General features: G+C 39.0%; 2 protein-coding genes across 6 annotated transcripts in view; both read left to right on the forward strand.

Annotated features, from left to right (window-relative positions):
* Positions 1-400: 400 nt before the first annotated feature.
* Positions 401-5526, forward strand: LOC100876752 (uncharacterized). 5 transcript variants are annotated; one of them, XR_013041012.1, is made up of 17 exons: positions 402-613; positions 714-930; positions 1063-1170; positions 1240-1386; positions 1462-1585; positions 1676-1822; positions 2225-2403; positions 2482-2688; positions 2748-2969; positions 3039-3231; positions 3293-3503; positions 3561-3867; positions 3927-4072; positions 4141-4357; positions 4525-4808; positions 4885-5105; positions 5280-5526. XR_013041012.1 is itself a non-coding variant. In XM_076541295.1 (14 exons), the coding sequence occupies exons 3-14, from the start codon at positions 1372-1374 to the stop codon at positions 4738-4740; spliced, it is 2184 nt and encodes a 727-aa protein (XP_076397410.1). In that variant the 5' UTR covers positions 401-613; positions 714-1170; positions 1240-1371; the 3' UTR covers positions 4741-4809. The 5 variants fall into 5 exon arrangements, 1 of the variants encoding a protein (XP_076397410.1); XR_013041013.1 differs by having other exon boundaries at positions 714-894; XR_013041014.1 differs by having other exon boundaries at positions 714-869.
* Positions 5527-5994: 468 nt separating this feature from the next.
* heph (polypyrimidine tract-binding protein 1 heph) overlaps positions 5995-22019 on the forward strand; it is a 483336-nt gene continuing 467311 nt past the window's right edge. The window contains exon 1 of the mRNA XM_076541303.1: positions 5995-6885. Within this exon, the coding sequence (XP_076397418.1) occupies positions 6878-6885 (8 nt within the window). The 5' untranslated portion in view covers positions 5995-6877. The remainder of the gene's footprint in view (positions 6886-22019) is intronic.

Raw genomic sequence — 22019 nt, forward strand, 5'->3', positions numbered from 1 at the left:
ACCGCTCCCACCCCTTACCCACTCTTTCGACCAATCAAATTTTACCATGCAATAACGTAGCTTTAACATTTGCGCCCTCTGATTTTACACTTTCTCAAATGTACGCATTATTCATTATAAATTTTCTGCAATACTGAAAAAAATTATATTTTCTAAAAGTATTATTTCAATGTATCTCATTTCTAATGTATAGTACATGTAAAGTTTTCAGTTTGACTAAAATTAAAACTTGTAATTTTTAGATTTATTAATTTTGTTAAGTGGTTTGGCTTGGTTGGTTTAAACAACTACTTTTAATTTTATTTTACAAAGTTTTGCTTGTGATGGAATACTTTTATCGATGACTAAGTAAATTTTATTGAAGCGGTAAAAAATTATTGATAACAAAGAAAAAATAAATTATTACAATTTGGAAATATCGGTACGTCCCTAGCATACCAATCGATGTTGCCGGGTATTCCAGCAAAGGGGAGCAGAGCATGTAATGGCCAGCATATGTAAATTTTCGTCCAGCGTGGGGATCAGAGCGAAACGAAGGACCAATACGATTCATGGTAACCGCTGAACACTGTATGTCAGCCAATAGCTACTCGTCGAAGATCCGGCTCCATTTGTAAGCATCATTTCCCAGAATTCTATACGCGTAACCTCCAAGAAATCAATAAAATATTCCTTATAAAATCCATCCCGACACATTTATTTTCTTTCCCCAGGTTTTCGTATTTTTACTTCTATCATTTCATCCAGATAAACGGTTCAATTATTCATTCAGAAAAATCGAACTGATTTCTACGCTGACACGCAATAAAAGCGGGAAACATTTATAGTTGATTCAGCATTCTCGGTATGGGATGAGTCAACAGACGCTAGTAGGTGTCGCTGCAGGCGCTGCAGGTGTCGCTACAATACTGCGACGCACAAAGAAAAATTGTTAAAAACACGTTACCTTTGAAATATATTTCTTTCTTTCAGATTATTTAGCTAATAAAATTTTTATTGTTAATAATATTCTACTTACTCATTTTGTTATTCCTTTATTTTAATGCTAGTTTGTAATTGTAGGCAGTGCTGTCGCTAGAGGAGGGAAGATGGGGTTACTGGACCCTCAGAACTTTCAAAACTTATAGAAATAATTACATGAAGTATAATATGACTACCACTTTTATTCAAGTAAAATCACTTTTTATTCTAGTAAAAACTTGAGATACAGTATTATAATGTCGCTAATTTTTATTTCAGATAAATTCAAGCGGTGTTAATTGTACACATTCTGTAATTGAATTCCGATCTTCATTTGTTTACCAAAGTTGATCGATGAAATTCTTACGTGTCACAATAAAATTCCCGTGATCTTTAGTTGCTTTCTTGAAAATGCCTGAGGAAAAGGTAAAGTCCCCCGTGTTTCCTAAAATAAAACGAACGGAAGGACGCACATGGTCACAGCATATGCTCTATCCTTAGATTTTGAGGCTGCAAGATGTTTGGCGTACTTGTAACAAAATAAGGGCGGCGATATTTCGCGTTGGATTTAGTTTATGGGATTACTATAAGCCTCTGGACCCAGAAAAAAATTGCTTGATTTCAGGTACAATAATTAAAGCATTTATTTTTTTTTAAATAAAAATCTCATAAGTGATCGCATCTTTATCGCCGATTATATAATGTTAATATGCAGAGTCGAAGTTTATTTCGGTTTTGGCTGGGCCCCTGAAGGATGTAGTCGGTCTATCCGATAGCGAAATTTGCGATTTGGCTGATTATTTTCGCGTTCAAGATGGCAGAGTACTGTACACGCAGTTTTGCAAAATTATCCACGATAGCGGTATGAATAATTTTTATAAATAAATCTTTAACTCAAACTTTGACCCAGTTTAATCAATTTTATCGTGCACAGAAACTTGCACTGCATGTACGAATATTGATATGAATTTTCGATTGCATAGAGAAAGAAATATTAAGCGTCGAAATCTGTGGCCTGCGGTGTCTAAAATCCGTATTCATACCTGAGGTACCGTTAAGTCAGGGCTTCCCAAACTTTTATGGGCCGACCCACATTTTGAAGCTATTCACTATTCACTCGTACCTAGGATTTTACGACGCCGAAATCTTCACAATTGCACTTTGAAATTTTTTAAAATATTTAAAAATAATAACTTTTCAGTCTCAAATTTTTGTTTTTGACTAGATTGTATGATGCACTTTGTAAATACTGTTTTTTCTGCAGTTCCTGAATTCGATAAAAATAAACCGCTCGTAACCGGACTAGAATGGGAAGATCCGGAACACGTGAATCGACTGAGTGCAACAGAGTATCGCAAATTATGTCTGATACTCACTCAAATCGCTGTTCTTGTGACCAAACGGAGACTCGTCCTCAGGCCCTATTTTCAAGACTATGAATTAGTACTGTCTCAATATCAAATCCTTGAAAAATTAAAAATTTATAAAATTGTACCCTGTTACAATTTCTTTGATTCACAGATCTCGAAGAATGCAGGAACAGTGACTTTCACGCATTTCGGCCGAATCTTGAAATTCTTAGACATCCTCCTGGCCTCCGAAGAATTCACTTTGCTCGTCAAAAGATTCGCGAAGGACGCTTACACGATTAATTACGTGGCCTTCTTGAAAGCGGTCGACGAAATTCAGTCCTACTTCGACAAACACGGAATGCTGGCTCTTGGTGGAGTAATGATCATCCATTTTGTTAAACCGATCTTATTTGTCATTTGGAATATTTTTAAAAGGAGTTACTCGATCAATTCCCTGGGCGAATCATCACAGCTGAGCTACCGAAACTTCCGAGGCCGGAAATCGGAAAGTGCTCGCCTGGAAAAGTATTTGGGAAGCAGACGGTTTTCCATCCGGTGACGGAGGAGCCGAGAGTTGAGATGTCGTTGATGGAAACTGTTCGACGCATACAGCGACACGTTTACGAACATCGAATACGCATTTCTGAGTTTTTTCAGGTTAACTCGCATTTAAATAAGCTTTATAACTTCTATTAAGCTTGAAGACTTATGCGAAATTGATTACAGAGGTTTGACCATTTGAATGCGGGCAGAGTAACGATCTCGCAATTCAAAAGAGGATTAGACGGTCTTCAGGTTTCGGGCCTGGGAAGGCTTTATTTAGCAGAAACGGAAATCGACGCCCTCGTTCAGCTCTACAAAGATCCAAACGATCCGGATCGAGTATGTTGGCGCACATTCCAAGACGACATCGATCAAGGTTCTCATCCAAAGCAAACATTAAACATTCGATATACTTCAATTTTGTTTTTCATTCACAGTATTCACCGTGAAGGAGTTGGAAAAATTGCCGAATCTGAAAGTTGAATCACCTCCAAAGGAAATAGCGGAGCTAAACCGGAAGGGAACGGCCGATTGGCAATGCGTGTCGAAGGACATCAGAAACCTTTGCGAGGAAACGCTGCAGAAAGTTCGTCACCGAGTGAACGAAAGAAGAATTATGATCAAGCAATTTTTCAAAGACTACGATCGGTATGAACGTGAAAAGTGAAATTAGTTATCTGTAATTTATTCGTGTTTACTTTCCAGAAATAACAAAGGTCACGTGTCACGTGCACAAATGCGTCAAGTTTTAACAACTGCGGCGGTGTTGATTTCAGAACAGGAGGAGTACGCGTTAGAGCAGAGATATAACGACGAGTTAGGGTTTAACTATATTTGGTTCCTAAGGGAATTAGAGTCGCAGCGAATAGAAGAACCTTTGTACGCTTCTCTACTGAAAGAGAAGGAAATGATCAACGCCGAGAAACCGCCACCGGAACCCAGCGCCGACGAGACAAATATTGTTCTAATTTTAGCAAAGATCAAAGCAAAAGTCGTGCGCGAACGCGTGAAGGTAAACGCGATAGTACAAATTTCCTTTGGGTAATTGTAATTCTTTCGTTTTACGTAAAGGTTGTTGAATTCATGCGTCAATACGATGTTCATAATGAGCTCGTGATTAAGAAAACAGACTTTATGCGAAGTTTAGATCAACTGCGTTGTAATTTAACTTGCGCGGAAATAGGAACCATTATGAAGGTCTTCCAATCGCCAATGAGGTAAATATGGGACACATTTATGGTGTTTTCATGGAACTAGGTTTTAAATTTGATTTCTTATTTTGAAGATCGGATTGCGTGGATTACGTGAAGTTCGGAGAAATGATCGAGGAGGCTGTTTCCTTTGGTAGTTTAGAAAGAGCTCCACTTTTAGTGCCGATGCAACACGTGCCCTCGGAAGCTTCTCCTAAAACGTTCTTGACTTTCGATGAGAGACATATGGCTACGACTGCAATGGACAAACTGAGCAGAGTGAAGCAGCCGAATCTTTCAGAGTTGTTCAAGGTCAGCTGAACACTTAAAAAATTTATCAAGTATTAGACTAAATACATCAAATATTATATATACAACTAAATGAGTTATAATGTTACACAATTTATTATTACATATTATTAGTTACTACAAATAATAATTTAGAAATATATATTTAATTTTAACACGCTGTTCTGTAGGACTGTGACAAGGAAAATATCGGCACAGTTTCAAAGAACTGTTTGATGAAGGTCCTCTCCACCAGACATATGTTACAGTTAATCGGTAACAGAGAGCTGGACGCAGTACACAAATGTTTCTCTGTGGAGAGGGGTGGTCGCTTGGAACTTGATTATCGAGCATTTTTGCATGCTCTGCACCTAATGCGGGAGAACAGAAAATATCTGCACTTTTAAGTCAATTTATTATAAAAGAAAACTCAAGAAACTGCATTGAATAAAATTTGGTATTCCAACTTTACCAGGTATATTTTAGAAATACCTTGTATTCTCAGAATATGGCATTCAGGTTCTTAAGAATTCTTGGTTTTTGACCTGCAGGCAATAAAGGTTTGGACCTATCATTTTTCCTTCAGTACCTGCCGTATGGCGTGCAGAAAATGGACAACAAAACCTGACCCTCCTAAACGAGATACGATCCTTCGGTAGCGACATGGTTATAGAGAACAAATTTTTCCTTCTACACGTTTCATATATCTGCTACAAATCTATTTCTGTTCAATAGTTTCCTCTAACTGCAGTACAACAAAATTTAAATTTAGGTAACTTAGCTATCTTGTATAAAAAATTGTTTAACTATGTTAACTATGTTAATGTTTTTGTATGTAGTTCTTGTCTTAAATACAAGGTTTCTAATTTGATCTTGAATATTTTTTATTTAAATCAACTTTTGGTTTAGGAATTTCAAGACTCAGGATGTTTGATTATTTTTATAGCTATGTTACATATTGGCAACATGTGGCAAATGTGTGAGACGTAAATAAAAATGTCAAGATATTTTGTGAACACTGAAACTTTATTACTGTATAATGGTAAATGGAGAACTGACGTTTTCTACATTACCAACAGTTGTGATCACAGCTGGCACAGTAGGATGTGACTGTATCAGCTGCTGACTTATTGTAATATGAAATATTTAGAAATTAATTACTTCTATAAGATATAATTTGATATATATTATAGTACATTAAGCAGATACAATATTAATTGAATTTTAAAAAAAAATATAGGGTAGTCTTCCTATATTTTAATAGTCAATAAATAATAACTTTACAAAAATAACTGATTTTATTGAAATTGATTCTGGATTTGATTTTAATACGTGTTCTTGAATTCAGGTTTCATTACATAATGAATAGCGAACGATTTTCTTTTTAAAATAAAATTAAATATGATCAAACGACGATAGCTTTAAACTTAAACATCAATCATTTGTTAAAACGTACAAATAGAATTCTTCATGATCGACGGCTTGGTAATAGAACTCTTCTTGACTGACAACTCTGATGATCATTACAAAAATATAACAAGTGGCGCCATCTCTCCGACGGACCATAAAGTATTCTACAGTTTCGTCGGTATTTATATTCTTAGATTAGATTCCAACATTATCGATTAAAGTAATCTTGTTTCACTACAGTAGTTAAATACCTTATCTCCACTTTCACGAAACTTCAACCTTAACCTAACCAAACTATTTCGACTCCAAAATTAAATTAAAAAAATATCCGTTAAATGGTGCATCACGGGTACGAGTCGCGTAGTACCCATAATCCCGCGAAATCCTTATCGGGTAAGCAGTGCAGCAATAAGATGTCGACAGTGTGGCCGATTATGGTCGAAAGCCTCCGTCTGTCTCGTGAAATGCCACGGCCCAAAAGTGGCAGCGCGTGTCTCCTGTCGCTCGGAACGATTCGGCGTGTGTTACTGTTGTGTACAATTGTTATCATCAAGATATCCCTTTAGTTTCGTCCGTTCTCCGTACGCATGACAAGTGTTCGTTCTCATACGTAGTAGACCGCGTGCGAGTCCGCATGAAAACCCATAATCCCCAGCATTTCGAACGTTTACGTCGATCAAGGCGGTGACGACTGTGATTTGCATTGCGGCAGCGTTCGGGTGCGGTGACGGTGATTCAGTGTTGTTCGACGTGGACAGGAAAACAGTGTCGAGGGACAGGTGAATTTAGCCGAGCCGGACAAGCAGACACTGCGGACCAGACGGTCAGGGAAAAGGTTAACGCGACACAGACACGCAACGTCGCACGTACACAGCCGGGCAAAGAGACACGCGACGTTTACGCATATCGGTGCAGTGCAGGCGAAAAAAAACGAACGGCTGGTCGTCGAGCCGGGCGGAACGGTGATTTTTTCGCCGCCATATTTGTGCCGCCGTCACATGCAACCTGTTGTTTTCGGTGCGTCCTCGTGTCGTCGCTGAGATCGCTGCCGGATACGATCCGGCGACGTGTGCGTGAAACGTCAAACGCGGGAGTTAGAGGCCCTGGGGGACAACGTGGGTAGCCGCCATCAGGATGAACGGGTAAGTTTATCTTCCCTATATTATCGATAAGTCGCGGCGCAGTGGCGGATTCTCCCAGAGCCCCACGTTACATTTTCAATCTTAAAAGATACTCACGATGAACCTAATAATTTTTTGGGCTCACCATAATATTAAATTTTGTGTGCTGTATGTTATGCCATATATACAGTTAAAAATTTGTGTAATGCCCCGGGCACACAGTGAGGTAAATCCGTCATTGGGCGCGTGTACATTCGTGGAAGAAAGGGAAAGGATACAGGGTGTAACTGAGTGGATGAGAGAGAGAAAGAGAGAGAAAGAATCGATCTGTGCGTCATAAAGAGAGAGGACATTACGAGAGTGGGAGAAGGAGAGTTCAGTGAGAGTACAGTGAGCAGGCGCTCTTTCAAAATACCGCTTTTCTTTATCTTCATCTCTCTTGGTATTCTTTACGCTTTCACGCGTATGTGTGCACGTGTGTACGTACACGTGCCCAACTAGACGTTACTTATGGCTTTTCTGCTTCTGCGTGCCGGTGGCCACGTGATGCCTCAAACTGCTGCGTCGCGTGGCCTATCTCTTACTCTCACTCTCATTCGACAATCATTTTGTCATCGGGTTTCGCTTCTGTCTGGTTTAATGGTTCTTACGTATTTTCTTAAAACTTGCAAATTTTTTTATTCTTAATGTTTGCGGGGCTTCAGAATTAATTTATGAAGGGTTAAGCGTTTATCGAATTAAAATATTTGAGGGGTAACTTTCCGGTCGGTATTTCGACGCACGGGGTAAGTATCCGGATTCCACCCTTAACAGGTGTGTTTTATCAACCCTCGGTCACGTGATCACTTCTATCATCGGTGGATAATATCTGCAATTATCAAATTCGAGTACTGGCAAATTGATATTTGGCCGATCGAGTATGTCCAAATATACCCAAGGTTAGAACGTGAGAGATACTCGAGATTTTCGACACCGATTTTATTGTAGCAGAGAAATATAAATTTTTCTAAAAAATTTGTTGTTATATGACCATACTGTCAAAATAGAACTACTACAAAGATCAGAACTACTTCAAAGAGACTACTACAAAGTTCAGAACAAGTATCGACTTCATACAAAGAGTAACACAAAATGAAACTCGTAAAAAGCGCAAAAAATTCCAAAATATGGAACAATGCGCTATATGGCATATTTGAAGAACCATCTCCCTAATGAGAGTCACTGTGTTCCAATTTTCGATTCCTAATTACACAAAGTCGTCCATAACCCTCAATCCGAAGACGTCTATATACACTTTAGTGGGTAGGATCTCAAGACGAAATTAGATTTCGCCACTTCATCGGTTCCGCGTAGATATGCAATAAGACGAACGTGTCCAGCTCGTGGATTCGCGCCAGCGAAAGATTTATCGGCGGACCGTGTGCTACTACTTAATAAGACGCTCTGATAGTTACCTACCGGTAACCGTGCTTCCAATAGATCTCCCTATGACACGCCTGTTCGAATCCTAGCTCGTGGATAATGGGACAATTAGGTGACATCGTTCCAACGCTTGTAACACGGAGATCACCGTGTTTCCCGAAACTGTGCTGCCAATTCGTCAGACTTACTTTTTGGAATTCTACATAGATTCCTATGCATACATTTTGTTGATCATCATTGTGCGTTTTAACTGTTAAATCAGATTATAGCTATTGGGTTTGATAATTAGGTCAGTTTGTTAGGTCTGTTCGAGGTTCAGAATTAGGTTCAGGGATTAGTTTAGTTTAGGGGTTGCTAGGTTCAACGTGAGTTGACAATTTTTGGGTTTAGCGGAGGATTTGGGTTTAGAGATTCTTATAATTTATACTTTTATTTATTTGTAGTTATTACGAGTGATAATGTTAGAAGATTAATCGATGTGTCTTTCGTCAGCGCACTTCTAGTGTATGCATCGTATGTGACGCCACTGCGTCCACAAGATGGCCGCCACTGCAGCCACAAGATGGCCGCGCGCCGCCATTTTGTCACTGCGACTGTTAACTCTCTTTTGGACCCACTTTTTGACCCTTACGCACTAGCAACATATATTATTTTGTACAGTGATCGACACTAATCCAGCAGTCGACTATTGCAAGCAGAAAGCTATATTATATTATTAATTCCAAAAATAATTTAGCTCTGCAGTTTCATTAGTGGTATACAAGAGATCTGTGCTTTAGAAGATCTAAGTTAGAGCAGTTTCTTTGAGTCCAAGTGCTCTAAACATGTTTACGAGTGTCCTCATTAATTGAAGACATTGTATGATGTCTTAAGTCCCCTCATTAATTGAAGACATTGTATGGCGTTTTAAGTGTCTTCAGTAATTGAAGACATTGTATGGCGTCTTAAGTGTACTCATTAATTGAAGACATTGTATGATGTCTTAAGTCCCCTCATTAATTGAAGACATTGTATGATGTCTTAAGTCCCCTCATTAATTGAAGACATTGTACAGCCTCTTATGTGTCCTCATTAATTGAAGACATTGTATGATGTCTTAAGTCCCCTCATTAATTGAAGACATTGTACAGCCTCTTATGTGTCCTCATTAATTGAAGACATTGTATGGCGCCTTAATTGTACTCAGAAGTCAAGGACATTGTATTAGCCTCATTGTCCTCAAAAGTTAAAGACACGTTAAGAAAAAAATAAACCTAATATCTTGAAAGAACAATTTGAATTAGCTAGGAAGAAAAGTGAATTGTAAAAGAAGGAACAAGGTAGGCAACAGGCTCGATTTATCGACAAGCTGCAATTTCCAAGTGGAACGATGTCCCAACTATCCGCGACAATGGTTCCGTTATCGATGCTCGAAGACACGGAATCGCGTGAGGAGAATCGGATCGCGCGAATCTAGTCATTTCCGAGGATCGTCCCTTTGATCGGTTGGTAGCGGCACGATCGATGTCACAGCTATTGAAACGCAATATCGAGCACGAAGATAGGCCCCGGTCGCTCCGCCGTTCGCATTCAGCCGCCTCGCATTTATCAACGAACCGGCATCATTACCTAACACGTATTCAACCAAGTCAGACGCTAGCAGGCTTCAATAACTGCCAACGATGAATGCGATCCTGCGAACGCGAAAAACGCGACGGCCAATAAACTGATTTTCATTCAGAGCCGATCCTTTCAGAGATGTATGCAATTAACATGTGCTGGGGTATTCGCGTTTTGTCACGTTCTTTCACGATAACATTGTTCCTAACTCCTCGACCGTGCCGCAGCTGCTGTTCAACGTGCGTTTTAACGAAATGAGAGAACTAAGGACGCGGTCCAGAATTGTTCAAGATGAAAGCGTTCAATTCGCTCGTCATTTCCCGCGGAACAATTTCCATATCGAGCCATTTGAATCGCATCGGTCGTCCATTTCGCTAGGAAACGAGCACTTAAAACGATCGATCCTTTCATCCGAGCGCTTCAGACTGTTCCTACGAATGGAAGAATCGTCACGATCGATCGTACAGAAAAATCAACCGTGACAACAACCTTCGAAAAAAAGAGGTAAAAAAACAGCGAGCAGAAAAAGGATTGATGCAACACGATTGACACGAGTCAGTGCACGTCGGGACACTGTGCGGCGTCGTATTCATCGATATAAATGCCGAACGGACGATGGGGACATTCGAGGCTGCATCGAAAAGTTCAATCGACGGATGCGCAACGATGCATCGGTAATGCACCCATCCGGGGCTTCGGGGCCAATTTTGCTCGACGAGAAAGGGTGAGAGCGAGAGACAGATGACGAAGAGGCGCAGGGAAGCACCGATGTCCCTCCAGTAGCAATTACCGGGCATTCATCGCGTGGAAACGTCGTCTGTCTCCTTTTCACCGCCATTGTCACCGGCCTGGCCATTTCTGTCCGCTCAGAAACCCTGCGTGTAATCAAAAATCAAGTGTTGACCCCTATGCATGGCTATTGATTATCGATATTTTATCAATGGCAATCGATACAACTTTGGAGCGCAAATTTTAGCTGAAATATGAAAGGAAATGGGTAACGAAGTATACCTAACCTAACCACGATACCGTAGAACTTTTCTTATTTGGCTGAGGGATCACAAGGGTGGTTAGAGTTTCGAGAGTTGACATCATTTGTCACATGTTTCAGTTAATCCTCCATTTTGCGAGGGTAGCTAATCGTATAAGGAAGCTTGAGTGATTCTTCCAGATCTTCAACAGTCGCATCTTTCACTAAAATTAATTTGATCCATATTACAAGGATACATTGGTACAAGTTACATTGATACATTGGTTCAAATTAAGAGGTGCGAAGAATCATCAGTCGCGTAGTGATTTGACTATTAACGATTATTGCGAATCGTCGAAAACAGGGTGACTCATAACTAGTATAGGTTCCAGAAATGAAAAATGATTCTGAGTAAGATTTCCCTTTGCAGAAATGGGATTTGAAGCTGCGTTTTTGAATTATTAAGGAAAAACACGGACCAATCAAAGCGCGAGGATTACGCATGCGCAGACGCTAAGCTGCGTACTCGCGTCTGCGCAGTCGCGTTATAAGTGTCATAAAACGTTCCTTTTATAGCTAATTTCAGTTTTGGAAAAAAGAAGTAATCACACGAAGATCAGGCGAATTTGGAGAATGTCGAAGCACACAGACTTTTTCGCCAAAAATTAACGAACAGACAGTTCTGTGACACGGTGCGTTATCATGCAACAGAAACCAACTTCTCGGCGCTCGATATTCGGGCCTCACACGAACGATCCTCTTCCACAAATGTTCCATAACACCCAGATAATATTCGCCGTTAACATTTTGTCCCTGCGGAACGAATTCCCGAAGTATAATTCCTTTAGAATCGTAAAAGCAAATTAACATTGTCTCTCGGGACTTCTGGAATCGCAATTTTTTTGATTTTGGAGAGCCTGGAGATTTCCACGTAGCACTTTGGCGCTTTGAGGTTCATACTTGAAGCACCAGGTCTCATCACTAGTTACAATTGATTCCAGGAATGTATAGTTTCTTCTAGCTGTTTTGATAAGATCGCAATATTCAACGCGAGCAATTTGTTGCGCTCGCCCGTGATTTTGTGACACGGTGACGAAAGGTTCTGTCGCATTAAACGCTATAAGTTATTCGTTGCGGAATTCCAATAATGACTACCGTGTTTTGTAGAGGCGGTATACTGTTTTCAGATAACATTTAATAGATGGCGCTAGTTTAAATTTAAAAACCTTTCCGACATAGGTATAACAATAACAAAGGAATTTTCGTGGGAAAAAAAGAATCATAGGATCACCTTTCTAAACAAATCCGAAAAGGAAGAAAAAACATTCGTTCAATCAACAGAGGCAGGAAAAAAAATCCGCGCAAATCGTTGTTAACTGTCGAGCACTTCTGATCTTGGCGGACGGTAGCCGGGCAAAATTGAAAAACGTTCAGAGGCCGCAAAAATGATCGCGCTTCGATTTCATTGCCGTCGGTGGCCAAACAAAGCGTTGCTCCATCGCGATTCCGACGATCGAGCCGTTTTATAAAACGCCATCGAACAGTTACCCGACAATTTTCCAATCTCGCATTTCCAGCCTCGTTGGAAACGCGTTCCAGATGCCGTTCGTAACATCGAACACGGATGGAATCATCGAGATGATTCGATTACAAAGAACAGAATGCTTTCACGCTGGAAAAATGAATGCCCCTCATTGAACCATTCGCTCGCGTGCTTGTTGCAACCTGATGTTTAAATAAAACTATTTGTAGTTGGTGAATAGCTACGTTTTATTGGATTTCTTAGGTTCAATATGGTGGACTGTCAGATCATATAACGTTTAGGTTTTAACATATATGAATTTTGAAGATTTAACTATCTGTATATATAGTTTATCTTAAACTATAGTTTTCTATGGAGACTTTTAGAAATCTAACAGTTTTTAGCTCCATGAGATGTGGTACTTTTAAGAAATTGTGAATTAATTATAAAGTTGTGAAGACATTATGCAGTTGGAGGTCCATGTCTACAGGGAGGCACCTCTACTTAAGGACATCACCATTTTTGTCATTATTACAGTGAATAAAAGTTTGTGAACATCAAATCTTTCACCATTTCTCAACATCATTCACCCAAACTCCTCTCCTAAGTCCCCGTGGCGATACAACAAGAGTGTATCATATTTCATATAATTTCCCTTGCGGTACGAGGACTTAACTCTTTAGCTACTTGCTGTGATTACTACTGTAAAATATAGTAGTGAAACTTGCTATACTTGCTAATATTACTACTGTAGTTACTATACTTGCTATAGTCACTACTATAAAACATAGAAACTTGCTATAGTTGCTAATGTTACTACTGCAGTTACTATACTTGCTATAGTCACTACTATAAAACATAGAAACTTGCTATAGTTGCTAATGTTACCACTGTAGCTACTAAACTTCATATAGTCATAAAATAGTGAAACTCAAAACATAAACCTCCCTCCAAGAAAAACCAATACCAATAGAAGTTGAATTAATTCAATAAGCGAATACACCAACGAGAAAATATCGAATCGCACGTTCATTTCCATGAAGGACCCCGAAATGGACTCCCAACGCAGCGACCTCCCATAGCGTTTCCCATCACGAGCGTTTCCTAGTCAAATCCAGCGCAGTTCAGGCGCGTGCTTCATTTATGTGCCGTGGATGTGTTCGTATAAATGTCGCTTGCACGTGGTCGCTCGCATACAGAGGGATTTCGACTAGATTCCAGCTTGCCCGACTGAACGTTCAGCCAAACATCAAGAATGACGGGCGAAATTATAATCGCGCGGGCTTGCGGCTGCATACGAATGTCGGCTCGATTATCGCGATCGATGTTTCGTTGATGTCCGTTCTATGAATAGATTTTAGAACCGGTATTGCTTTTTTTGGACGTTATTGATCTGTTGGTTGGGAGCTATTTTTTAAATTGACTGTGATTAAGATGGCGTTTATTATTCGGTTAGGATGTGAGCATACATATGAACATTATTTATATAGGGCACTTCAAATGGGGATTAGAATAACTTGGCTGGCAAACAAAGATCTCTTCTTCATTAAACTAGTAATTAGATGATCAATCTCTTCGTACAAAATAATTTTGACATGATGCTAACAGTTTCTGCTAACAGCAGCCATATTCAGGTGGCTGGCTTTAACTCAACATGTACAAAATGGCTGAGCTTCAATCGTGGACCAGAATGATGTCCATCTGAAGTAAAAACGTAGCTCACATTCATTTAAATTATGGGAATGAAGAATGAAATTATAGAATGAAGAATGAAATTATAAAATGAAGAATGAAATTATAAAATGAAGAATGAAATTATAAAATGAAGAATGAAATTATAGAATGAAGAATGAAATTATAAAATGAAAAATGATATTATAAGAATGAAGAATGAAATTACAGAACGAAGAACGAAATTATGTGAAGAATATTTTGTGTCAGTACATGTGGAGTGTTTCAGAACAAATATTTTGAGACAGCCTATACATTCTCGAAGCTGTAGTAACAAAGTTCCCTGCGCGATTTAACGATCACGTTCTGATGCTAACAGTTTGTGGCACAGTGCCATGGTGGGCCATGAAAAGGCGCTATAAATTTCTGAGCATCGACATCGAGTAATAATTCAAGCAGCCCGCACCAATTGCAGCGAGATACTGTTTTGACCGTTATTATGACTGTAATTTGTATGGGAGTCGGCTTCATACTGGCAATTCCCCTTTACTTGTGTTATTAAAAATTGTCCAGAAAGAAAAAATCAAGTTTGTTATTGAAATTTATTTTTTATTCTCAAAACTCTTTGAAATTTTTGAAAATTCTTTAAGTTCTTCCTTTTGAAAATTTTTTAAATTGTCTTCCTTGAGAATTCTTCAAATTGTCCCTCTTGAAGGATTCTTCAAATTGTCCCTCTTAAAGATTCTTCAAATTGTCCTTAAAAGTTCCTCAAATTGTCCCTCTTGAAAGTTCTTTAAATTGTCCCTCTTGAAGGATTCTTCAAATTGTTCTTATTGAAGGATTCTTCAAATTGTCCCCCTTAAAGATTCTTCAAATTGTCCTTAAAAGTTCCTCAAATTGTCCCTCTTGAAAGTTCTTTCAATTGTCCCTCTTGAAGGATTCTTCAAATTGTCCCCTTTAAAGTTTCTTCAAATTGTCCTTAAAAGTTCCTCAAATTGTCCCCCTCAAAAGTTCCCCAAATTGCCCCCCTCAAAAGTTCCTCAAATTGTCCCTCTTGAAAGTTCCTCAAATTGTCCCCCTTAAAAGTTCCTCAAATTGTCCCCCTCAAAAGTTCCCCAAATTGCCCCCCTCAAAAGTTCTTCAAATTATCCTTCTTAAAAGTTCCTCAAATTATCCCCCTGAAAAATCCCCCAAATCAAAACTAAACTAAAACTTAAATTTGCCAAATGCACTCAAATAATTTATCTCGTATACAGGAAATAAACCCGAAACGATCTTTGTTTTTCCAACAAAGAAAAAGCGTTTCAAAGCAGTGAAAGACCGTCGGTTGTCAAACGGTTTCGTTACGCGAGAACGTTTTTCCACAGTTATATGAACGCGACGATTTGAATCTTTTATGGGGTGCACGCAAACGCCAGATCAAACTTCACGCATCGTTAGGGTGATTGTATAGAATTTCACGTGGAATGTGTACAACCCGCATGCAGCCCATACCGTTTCGTTATCGATGATTGCACCCTAACGTATGCGTAATTTTACCCTTATCAGTTTTTTACGTGGTCTGTGACTAAAACAGTCAAGGTGCATACTCGTCACGACACGTTTTATACATTTTTGAAGTTAACGTGTGAGGACTTGTGAAACGTTTATTTATGCAGAGTATGTGTTATATTTTTATTGGGGGATTTTATCGAAAATTATGGAGATTGTAAATAGAACGATGTTTGGATATTGTTTGGTCACGTTTGAAATTTAAGGGTTGTTTCATGGTTGAAGAGTTGGGAGTTTTGGAACATGTGAGATGAAGATGTGGAAATTTGGTAATGTGTGGGCTTATGTGATGTGGAATGTGTATATGTGGTCTTACGTGATGTGAAATGTAAATATCTAATGTGGAATGTGAATATCTGATGTGGAATGTGAATATGTGATGTGGAGTCTAATAATGAGACGCAATGTCTGCATCAGAAAACCTAGCTGGCACCTTGAGCTAAAGACCAGTTCATTGCTGGACCATATAATAAACATGGTGCACAGTCTCTCTTTTCTTCAAGTGGACCTATCACAACTAACTCATAGTTCATAGTCGACTTAAATTAAGTTCACATAACATCAAATATTGGGAGCTAAACAGTTCGATGTGTATAATACGAGTAAATAGGCCAAGATCGAATAATAATCAGGAAACGAAATTCGTGAGAACGGAAAATGATCGCAAATCGGTTCGATCGTCTTCTTGGTTCGATTTTGATTTCCTTCACCGTGATTTCTCATCAGACCGACTAATAGGAATGCACCCGTAGAGTTCTACTTCACCGTCTGGCGTCTATATCAGTGTGGTAGCTGTGTGTTGCTCGCCTTCTTTTCTTCGACACGAGGACCCTCGATTTCGTCCTCGTCGACGTCGTCGTTGATGGAAATTAATGAGATCGATTCCGCGCAACCGGCTTCAACCCGCCGTTAGAATCAATGTGCATCTGATCGAATTTCGAAACGCTTCAACAAACTCTGTCCTCGAGACTGGATTGTTTGTGATTTTCCGAGTTAACGGCGAATTTCACGCGGCCAGAAGCTTGGTAATTGATTATCACGCACCAGATCCATAATATAATCGTTTAATTTTAAGTTCTTAAAAATCTTCTAAAGAAACTTTGGGATGGATCAAATTGAAGTACAAACATAACCTAACTTTTGTGATTGACTTCGAAAGTCAAGAATGACGAAGAAGAATTTAATGTTGAATATAAAGCATTTTTATGTCTGAGATCATTATAAAGGTAGCAGCAAACATAACCTAACTTTTATCATCGGTAGACTCTGAAAGTCAAGAAGAATGACGAAGAAGAATATAATGTTGAATACGAAACATTATGTCTGAGATCATTATAAAGGTAGCAGCAAACATAACCTAACTCTCATCATCGATAGACTCTGAAAGTCAAGGAGAATGATGAAGAAGAATATAATGTTGAATACCAAACATTTTAATGTCTGAGATCATTATAAAGGTTGCAGCAAACATAACCTAACTTCCATCATCGATAGACTCTGAAAGTCAAGAAGAATGACGAAGAAGAATATAATGTTGAATACGAAACATTTTTATGTCTGAGATCATTATAAAGGTTGCAGCAAACATAACCTAACTTCCATCATCGATAGACTCTGAAAGTCAAGAAGAATGACGAAGAAGAATATAATGTTGAATACGAAACATTTTTATGTCTGAGATCATTATAAAGGTAGCAGCAAACATAAGCTAACTTTCATCATCGGTAGACTCTGAAAGTCAAGAAGAATAACGAAGAAGAATATAATGTTGAATACGAAACATTTTAATGTCTGAGATCATTATAAAGGTAGCAGCAAACATGACCTAACTTTCATCATCGGTAGACTCTGAAAGTCAAGAAGAATGAAGAAGAAGAATATAATGTTGAATACGAAACATTTTTATGTCTGAGATCATTATAAAGGTAGCAGCAAACATAACCTAGCTTTCATCATCGGTAGACTCTGAAAGTCAAGAAGAATAACGAAGAAGAATATAATGTTGAATACGAAACATTTTTATGTCTGAGATCATTATAAAGGTTGCAGCAAACATAACCTAACTTTCATCATCGGTAGACTCTGAAAGTCAAGAAGAATATAATGTTAAATACGAAGCATTTCTGCATTTCCTTACAAAGAAACTAGAATCGTTACACTACAATTTTCCGTACAATTAGTTTCCTCCATAAACGACAGATAAAGACCCATCGCCATTTTGTGTTTACGGTGATAGAACCACGTGACGTCCATTTTCTGGAGGTATCGATTCGCGCAAACTGGTGGTCCATAAAAAAGGACTCGCACGCAATGTATCACGCTAAAAATTGCAAGAGGACATTAACGCAAAGAAGAGGGGAAGAAAGCATACGGAAATAAATATCAAGATCAAGATCGGTAAGAAATCGTCTCCCAAAAAAGCGAGGAGAATGTCAGAAAAATTCAATACCTGCCAGCCCGTATTTCGTGCAAACACGACCCTCGACCCACCCCTGCGTCCATCCCCCTCGGTGAATTTCAGCCATGCTGGGGCTCGAAGAATCAGGTTACACCGTGTGCGGGCCGACCGATCGACAGATTTATTATTTGCGGACGATTTGTCATTTGCGCGTCGCCTTCGAGTGGCCCTTTGTGTGCCTTTAGGATCGAGATATCGACGCCGTCGGATCGGGGTATTCCTTTCACTCCACCCCCACCCGAGGGTGAAAACGTTCTCGCGAGAGAACCGATGATTTTGGGGATGCGACCTACACTGGATATAAAGCTGTTTTATACCTCGAATATATCGACCGCCTTGTGATTTCGCCGGCTTTATTCGGGAAAATAGCACCGGTGTTTTATTAGCGTCGACTAGCAATATCACATTTATCATTTGACCAAATTCTTAGTTTAGTAGATTTGTAGATTCTTAGATTTTTTGAGTGTTTTCTTTGGAATTTTAGGATGATACTTGGTTCAATAAGTGAAGGTTTTGCTATAGGATTTTTTGCAGGGTGACATTTAGGGATAGCTAGTTAGGTAAAGCATGTAAGCTTCTTTAAATCTTGAACTTAAAAGAATAAGAGTACGTTTTCCGCAAAGAGAGGTCATCATTTGTAGATTAAATGAATTAGGCATCAAATAAATTTAAGCATTTATTAACGCATTGAACAAGAAGAATTTATTGAAAGATTGAACAAGTACATTGAAAGCAATAGAGGAGTAATTTCCGAAGGAAGCAATGATGAGGACGCGTGAAATCTTGATGGACGAATGAAGAGGAAGTTTGGCTGACAACGGAACCATCCAGACAGAACACGATGCGTCGCGTCATGGGACACCGTGTGTCAGTTTTAATTAGCGTGCACCGGCATCGATGCCAGCTAGCCATCAAACACGGACCACCGGCACGTTGCGGTCGTTAATAAAATTCCGTAACCACCGTGTCGGCCATTTGCCGAGACGCAAAGTTGTTCAGGTAGTAGGATGCCTTCGCTACAATACGTTATTGGCTCTAGGGAGTATTCTGATGGTTAGATTGAAATGGTATTTTTTTGGGGTACTTCTTCTAGGGTAGTTGGTACTTTGGAGTAGTTTAAATGCATTTAAATATCATTTGGAAGTTTTATGTGGCTCTGAGGATATGTGGATCTATGAATATGGGGATCCGAGCATATGTGGACCTATGAATATGGGGATCTGAGCATATGTAGGTCTATGAATATGTGGATCTGAGCATGTGTGGATCTATGAATATGTGGTTCTGACCATATGTGGATCTGAGCATGTGTGTACCTATATGAATATGTGGATCTGAGCATATGTGGACCTATTAATGTGTGGACCTATGTGGAAGTGAGCATATGTGGACCTATTGATATGTGGATCTCAGAATATGTGGATATGTGGCTCTGAGGATATGTGGACCTATGAATATGTGGATCTGAACATATGTGGACCTATGAATATGTGGATCTGAGCATGTGTGGATCTATGAATATGTGGTTCTGACCATATGTGGATCTGAGCATGTGTGTACCTATATGAATATGTGGATCTGAGCATATGTGGACCTATTAATGTGTGGACCTATGTGGAAGTGAGCATATGTGGACCTATTGATATGTGGATCTCAGAATATGTGGATATGTGGCTCTGAGGATATGTGGACCTATGAATATGTGGATCTGAACATATGTGGACCTATGAATATGTGGATCTGAGCATGTGTGGATCTATGAATATGTGGTTCTGACCATATGTGGATCTGAGCATGTGTGGATCTATGAATATGTGGTTCTGACCATATGTGGATCTGAGCACATGTGTTTACCTGTATGAATATGTGGATCTATGCATATGTGGACCTATTAATGTGTGGACCTATGTGGAAGTGAGCATATGTGGACCTATTGATATGTGGATCTCAGAATATGTGGATATGTGGCTCTGAGGATATGTAGACCTATGAATATGTGGATCTGAACATATGTGGACTTATGAATATGTGGATCCGAGCATATGTGGACCTATGAATATGTGGATCAGGGCATATGCAGGTCTATGAATATGTGGATCTGAGCATATGTAGGTCTATGAATATGTGGATCTATGAATATGTGGTTCTGACCATATGTGGATCCGAGCATATGTGGACCTATGAATATGTGGATCTGAGCATATGTAGGTCTATGAATATGTGGATCTGAACATATGTGGACCTATGAATATGTGGATCCGAGCATATGTGGACCTATGAATATGTGGATCTGAGCATATGTAGGTCTATGAATATGTGGATCTGAGTATGTGTAGACCTATGAATATGTGGATCTGAGCATGTGTAGGTCTATGAATATGTGGATCTGAGCATGTGTGGATCTATGAATATGTGGTTCTGACCATATGTGGATCCGAGCATATGTGGACCTATGAATATGTGGATCTGAGCATGTGTGGATCTATGAATATGTGGTTCTGACCATATGTGGATCCGAGCATATGTGGACCTATGAATATGTGGATCTGAGCATATGTAGGTCTATGAATATGTGGATCTGAACATATGTGGACCTATGAATATGTGGATCCGAGCATATGTGGACCTATGAATATGTGGATCTGAGCATATGTAGGTCTATGAATATGTGGATCTGAGTATGTGTAGACCTATGAATATGTGGATCTGAACATGTGTAGGTCTATGAATATGTGGATCTGAGCATGTGTAGGTCTATGAATATGTGGATCTGAGTATGTGTAGACCTATGAATATGTGGATCTGAGCATATGTGGACTTGTGAATCTATGGATTTGGTAACATAAGGATATCCCAGAATTTAGAAATTCGGGAGTTTGGAAATTGGAGGATTTGAAAATCCTACAACCTGGAAACTTGGGAATATGTGGATGTGAACATATGTGGATCTAGGGGTATACGTAAACTTATGAATCTAACCCTGACATAAAGACATTCTAACATTCAGTAATCTTGAATTCTCCACAAATAAGAACTCAATAACCCCAAAAAACAATCTACCACATATACCAAAAATCTAATTATATTGCATTAAACGTCAGCTCTATCCCCAGAAAGAAACAAAGAACAAAATTAAGTAAAAGATTTTAAATAAAATCGCAGGGTTGTTCACGATGCCAGGGGCGTCTCGATTAGCATTTTAATCGTTTATCCAACGAGTGACGAGCTCGTTCGTCGGTCCAGTGGTTGCCTCGCTCATTGGCCATCGTCTAAACACGTGCGAGCCTGTTGAATGCCTTCCTTCCGCGATGACAAAGTCGATATTAGCCTGTCTCGAACGATCCCGTAGACTCTACTTTGCATATAACTCGCTAACGGAGCTTCGCTTTTAATTCTGTTCACTGTAGGAGGCGTGCAGCGTGTAATTACCTTGTTTTACGACGCGTTACGTCGGATGAGCAACGCTTCCATATTCGAGCGGAAAGTGTGACCGAGTTGACTCACCGGAAGGAACCCAAAAGTTTGGTCAACGGCTAATTACAAACTTATTTTAAGTGATATGGATATGGGAATCTTTTCAGAATTTACTATCTTTTTACAAATATATAATGATACAAATTCTGGCATTTTGTTAAAATATTCATTTTATAATTAATGAAGAATTAATAAATCTTCTATGCATTAAAGCAGAGAAGGTTAAATGGAATTTCTAAGGGATGAGAATAAAATATTTCTAAGGGGTGAAAATACTTTCATCGGATGAAGTTGTTAAATAATCTGGGTCGATTTGTAACCTTGATTTAAATAAAATATAACGATTCATCGGGTCAATTAAATGTTGATTTCACACATTTTTGTTTGGACGAATTTGAAAGTAAGCGCGTGATCGAAATATTAAAACGAGCATCTAATAGTTAGTAATATATCTGTAAATACGTGAAAATATTCGTAAAGAGATCGTT

Source organism: Megachile rotundata, chromosome 16, assembly GCF_050947335.1.
Source record: "Megachile rotundata isolate GNS110a chromosome 16, iyMegRotu1, whole genome shotgun sequence".
NCBI lineage: Eukaryota > Metazoa > Arthropoda > Insecta > Hymenoptera > Megachilidae > Megachile > Megachile rotundata.

Coding starts and splice junctions, on each gene's coding strand:
- LOC100876752 (XM_076541295.1), top strand. Junction 3,504..3,560: donor TTTTTCAAAGACTACGATCG/GTATGAACGTGA, acceptor TTTACTTTCCAG/AAATAACAAAGGTCACGTGT. Junction 4,358..4,524: donor ATCTTTCAGAGTTGTTCAAG/GTCAGCTGAACA, acceptor GCTGTTCTGTAG/GACTGTGACAAGGAAAATAT.